This window comes from Dendrobium catenatum, unplaced genomic scaffold (assembly GCF_001605985.2).
Source record: "Dendrobium catenatum unplaced genomic scaffold, ASM160598v2 fragScaff_scaffold_1058, whole genome shotgun sequence".
NCBI lineage: Eukaryota > Viridiplantae > Streptophyta > Magnoliopsida > Asparagales > Orchidaceae > Dendrobium > Dendrobium catenatum.
Genome location: NW_021319520.1, coordinates 663,921 through 669,295, shown reverse-complemented (window position 1 = coordinate 669,295; position 5,375 = coordinate 663,921). Strand labels below are relative to the sequence as shown.

The 5,375-nt window shown below is 34.3% G+C and overlaps 1 protein-coding gene across 2 annotated transcripts in view; it reads left to right on the top strand.

Annotated features, from left to right (window-relative positions):
- Positions 1-2,610: 2,610 nt before the first annotated feature.
- Positions 2,611-5,375, top strand: part of LOC110092005 (solute carrier family 40 member 1) — an 86,067-nt gene continuing 83,302 nt past the window's right edge. The window contains exons 1-2 of one of the 2 annotated variants that reach the window (XM_020816346.2): positions 2,611-2,743; positions 2,866-3,051. In XM_020816346.2, coding sequence (XP_020672005.1) covers positions 2,700-2,743; positions 2,866-3,051 — 230 coding nt within the window. In that variant the 5' untranslated portion in view covers positions 2,611-2,699. The remainder of the gene's footprint in view (positions 2,744-2,865; positions 3,052-5,375) is intronic. The other variant, XM_028698251.1, reaches the window with a different exon arrangement.

Genomic DNA, 5,375 nt, shown 5'->3' with positions numbered 1-5,375 from the left:
CAGAAAATAATGCAGACAATTTGTTGCTTCTCCGAAGTAAAGTGCATGAGCTAAACATCACTCTAAGAAGATTGTCAACTTGGTGGAACTAAAGGGCTAAGGTGAGATGGGTTGAAGAAGGAGACACTAATTCAAGGTTCTTTCACAATTATAACTCGGCTAGAAGGAATAGAAATATTGTGAGACAAATCAAAGATGATAACAATAATGTGCTAGAAGAGTTTGAGCAAATTGAAGATTTTTTTTTTTTTTAAATTCTTCAATAATAAGTGGAAGGCTAGAAATTGCATTATGGATGAATGGCCGATGTTGCAGAAATTGCATTATTCTCTTATAATATTCCCCATAATTCTACCCCCCATTATGGAAGGAATGCTATTTTACATGCTTGCTCCCATATATAGTTACAATATTCCATTTACCAAAAGAAATGGTACTGAGTGAACCAAAAACCATTTGAGAAGAATGTTCAATCACATTGAATGAGCCACATTCTTCTTCCACAAAACCAAAATTCCTCCAAATTTTCCCTGAGCTGGGTGATGGAAAAAATCCCAGCCAATCCCAATAATGTTATTCACTTCACTTCTATCCATACTTGATAATTTTGTTTCGGTCAAGCCAATAAAGAAAACATCATGATCTCTAACAAGCTCTTTAAGGTACAAGGAGGCATCCATCTTCCTAGCCCCCCTATAATTCCTAAACATAATGGAAGCCATTTAAGTAACCAAAGGGGATACATCCCCGCCTTTTTTACTTCCTCTTCCTTCTCCTCTTTTCTTTCTATTTTCAGTTTCAACCGACCCCAAAGACCTGACTTCTTTTGATAATTTGTTTTTGACCAAAACATTTAAAATATCATCTTTTCCTTTCACTAGAATTGACATGCCACTTGAGCTATCCTTCTGTTCAGGAAATGCAATACCTGCTGCCACTTTATTATTATTCATAATTTCTTTATGCATATGCACCTCCATTTCACCTTCTTCAATTTCCTCAGCTAGAACACTGAACTTGTTTTCCATAATGTTTTCATTGATCTCAGCAACATTTGTACACCTTTCTTTATCTACAATCACCTCAGGAGCTGCTCTTTCAGACACAATTTCCACATGTGAATTGCTGATAGTTTCTATTGCATCATCTTCAATATTTTTGCTTTTATATTCTTTATGAAGGATTCCTTGATTGCTTTTCACATATTTGCATCCCCCATTGAACCTTCCGTTCCTGAATTTATTATTCTTGAATTTAACTTGAATCCATGGGCCATACTTTGATTTCCCAACATCAGAATCCTTTGCCTCTATTGGCACTTGGACATCATTTCCAGCTTTAGTTAACAGCTTCACAGGTTGCATTTCCTTTGGAATTGCCTTATCATCCGGGCAATAAGCTCTATTATGACCTACTTTGCCACAATGGTAACATAATAGATTAATCTTCTCATACTCCACCTTTTGATAAAATCTACCTAATTAGCTTGTTTTCCATGTTTATTTTTACACAAATCCGAGCATACTCTCTTTTTCCCCATTTGAAAGAATTTCCATTAAGAAATAATGGTTTGCCAACAAAGGAAGCTATTCTTGAAATATTCTCCTCTTCCCAACAAAAAAGGGGTAAACATGGGAACCGAATCCATACAGGTGCTGTAATTCCCTTGAATGAGTTAGGATCAAATGAAGGAGACCATCTATGCATTCCGACAATGTTCCCTCCAACATACCATGGGCCACCATTTAAAACTTCTTCCATTGCATCAGGATTTTTAAAAGAGCATAAAATCCATACCATACCAAGTGTTGTCATGTGTACAATACCAAATTTGTTCCAATGTCTACTCAATTCCATGCTGCAGATAGGAAAGGCTGGACTTTTTCCCAAGATTTTAATGACAAGCGAATTCTGAAGAATTTGAGAATTCTTATTACACTGCTCAAAGTTCAGTTTCACTACAATTCCATCCTCTGACATTTCCGGATGTTCATTCATGTAAGAGCATTTGATGTTTTGCGGTTTAGACCAGGCAGAAATAATTTCACTTTGCATTCCAGTAATTTCATTACTCTTATCAATGTTAATCATTTTCTTCATACTTCCTCCTATCTCCACATCAGTTCCTGATGGTTCAAAAAAATCCATCTCAATTGCTACAGCTTGATCAACCTTATAAGAACTACGGTCATTATCATAATAATTTTTGTTAATCTGCTTCGGAGAATTCACATTTATCACGCTGGCATTACCAGGGATTGCATTTTATTCCCAAAACGATTTACAAAAATTTTCATGCCTGATGAAGAAGCTCCAACTTCGGTTGGTTTTTCAGGCGATCAAAACAAGTCATGCTTAGGTGTTACAAACTCAGATTCATCAGCTGTACATTTGCCCTTACAAACTCAGATTCATTAACTGAAATGTTTTTTCATAGCATATGAGTAAAATATTATTATATTTGTCATTATTTTATTTTTTTTAATGTTTGGGTTAAAGAGGATTATGGGTTATGTTAAGAAGATATATTTTTTAGACGTTTAACTTAATTAAGACAAATTTATATACATATTGTATATATAAGACTATTTGATTGATAGCCTAAGCTCCCCTAAATCGAAGATCTCTAAGTTGCAACAGAAATCAGTTCAATCATTTAGCTGAATTTTTAATTAGGAAAATCTCGTCTTCTGGCTCCCATGGCGTCGTCTCTCAGTTGCGGAGCAGTCTCTTCCTCGATTAGGTAACAAAGATCGTTTCTTCTTTTTTATTTTCAGTGTGTTTTCTTCTTCGTCTTTCTTCTGCTTGTCATCGATTTCGATGGCGATCATAATGCGTATTATGTTGCCACTCATGAGGGTTCAGTTTGGTTGGAATAAGTTCAAGTAACAATTTGAGCCAGGGGAGAGAAGAAAGAAGGGAAGAGAGTGAGGAGCATTTTATGGAAGAAAAGCAACTTCTTCTCGGTGAATCTTCTCAGCAGTCCGCCATTGATCCTTCTCTTCTACGGCGCATGTATGTTGGCCACTTTCTCTCCAGATGGGGAGCAAGGTAATCGCTTTTGGTCCCCCACCGCCTCTCCTCTCTTATTTTAATCAAAGTACCCTACTTTTATGAACAATATTTGAAGTGCGTCTCCTTGTCTGCTTGAGAGAGGCCATCTTAACAAAAGATGAATTTTTACGCTTTTTGGCTACAGCTATGATTTAGTAAAATATTTGCTCATCAAAATTTAGTAAATTTGGTAGGCAGTAAATTCAAAAAACTATTTGGCAAGGTAGACGTTGAATTTACATAAATCATAGTAAACAGTGTGATAAATATTTTTAAAAATTTAAAATTGGTTAAATCTTCTCAACTAAAGCACTAATGATAGGACCCCCGGCCTATATTAGCATTTCAAGCTGCTTAAACTCTCAAAGAAAATAGAAACAAAGATAGAAGGGAAAAGTACATTAATTTCTTTTATATATCTTCCTCCCAATGGGGGGTTTTTAAAGACTTATAATTCCAACTCACTAATTAACCATCATTATTAAGATAGGGGTGCCAATTTCGGGTCACGGGTTCGGGTTCGGGTCGAACCCGAAACTGTCCCGACACTATTCGGGTCAACCCGAACCCGACCCGCTTCGGGTCCAGGTCAACCTGACACGACCCAAATGACCCATTTCTAACAAAAAATTGCTAGTTTTCGGGTAAAAAAAGGGTCTATCTCATCTTTTCAGGTAAAAAATGGGTCTATCTCGGATTGCCGGGTCAAAATCGGGTTTTCGGGTAAAAAACGGGTCAATTTTGGGTCAAAGGGTTTACCCGAACCTGACCTGATTTTTGAAATGGGTTGAAATGTTGAACCCGAACCCGACCCGTTTCGGGTTCGGGTTGATCCTAACCCAAAATTTTCGGGTCGGTTCGAGTCGGGTTTTCGGGTCGTGTCAAATATTGACACCTCTAATTATTAACACTAATTACTAGAATAGTTAAATGCTAATCTTGAACTCACAATATTACTAATTCATTACAAATTTATACTGTGGGTTCACAATACTCTCTCTCTTATTTTAATCAATGTACCCTACGTCTATGAAAATATGAAAACAATTGGAAGTTTGTCCCATTATCTGCCTAAAAAGTGTCATCTTCACAAAAGTCAACTTTGGAGTTGTTGGGCTACAAGTAGGATTTAGTAAGGTGTGTTTGATTTGAGTTAAAATGGGAATAAAGTATTCCAAATGCAAGGATTTTGAAAATATTGGTGTTTGGTTTGAATTAAAAAAAAATGCAGAGTAAAATTTTAATGTACTTAGTATTCATCATTTAGTTTAATTTTGATGTATTTGAAAATTTTTAGATTTGGCCGAGTTCTAAATACACTGTAATTTATTTGCCATTGTCGGCTTAGCCGTTGAAGAAAGATTGGTGCAGGCGGTTTTATGTTAAGGCCAACATAAGCTTGCCAAATGTAACAGAGAAGAATAGTCACCTGTAAGTATAACAAACAAAGCAATGCTAAAGAAAATAGACAGCAGAAGAATTAAGATTAGTACATAGAAAACTACAGCATAATTTTTCCATTTTTTTCCATTACAATACATAATATATGAGTAGTGTATATACACAAAGTTGCTCTAGACAAGAACTGTATCAAGTCAGAAATTAGTTATGAGTTGATGAATGAGATGAGGTGATTTGTTGGAGATGAATGACATGGATTCATTCTAAAAAATGTAGCTAAATTTACTGCAGAGTATGTTGAGTATAATATTGAAAGAGGCTGCTTGCTTATCACTAGAAAGCCGCACGCCGCCACCATATCCTTTTAAAATTTTGGAGTATTATCTAAAAAATGAAGAAGTAGATTGAGAGGTATTTGACTCTACATGATGAGATAGGGAAGAGACCAATTTGTTATAACGGTGACTCAAATAAAAATCTCCTTAGTAATAATAGTATAGATGATTGGAGTTGTTGCTAATTATTTCAGCTTTATTTAGGAATTAAACGTAGATGAATAGGCAACTGAGAATAAAAAAAATTTAGAGTTGAACTTGATGTTATATGATACTTTAATACTATTCATATATTTTATATTATTTTGTTTATGTAATATTTGAATTTCAATTCTATTTCACATAATTTATCACTAACACTTTATATCTTATACAATATGTATATATATATAACGTAGATGAATAGGCAACTGAGAATAAAAAAAATTTAGAGTTGAACTTGATGTTATATGATACTTTAATACTATTCATATATTTTATATTATTTTGTTTATGTAATATTTGAATTTCAATTCTATTTCACATAATTTATCACTAACACTTTATATCTTATACAATATATATATATATATATATATATATATA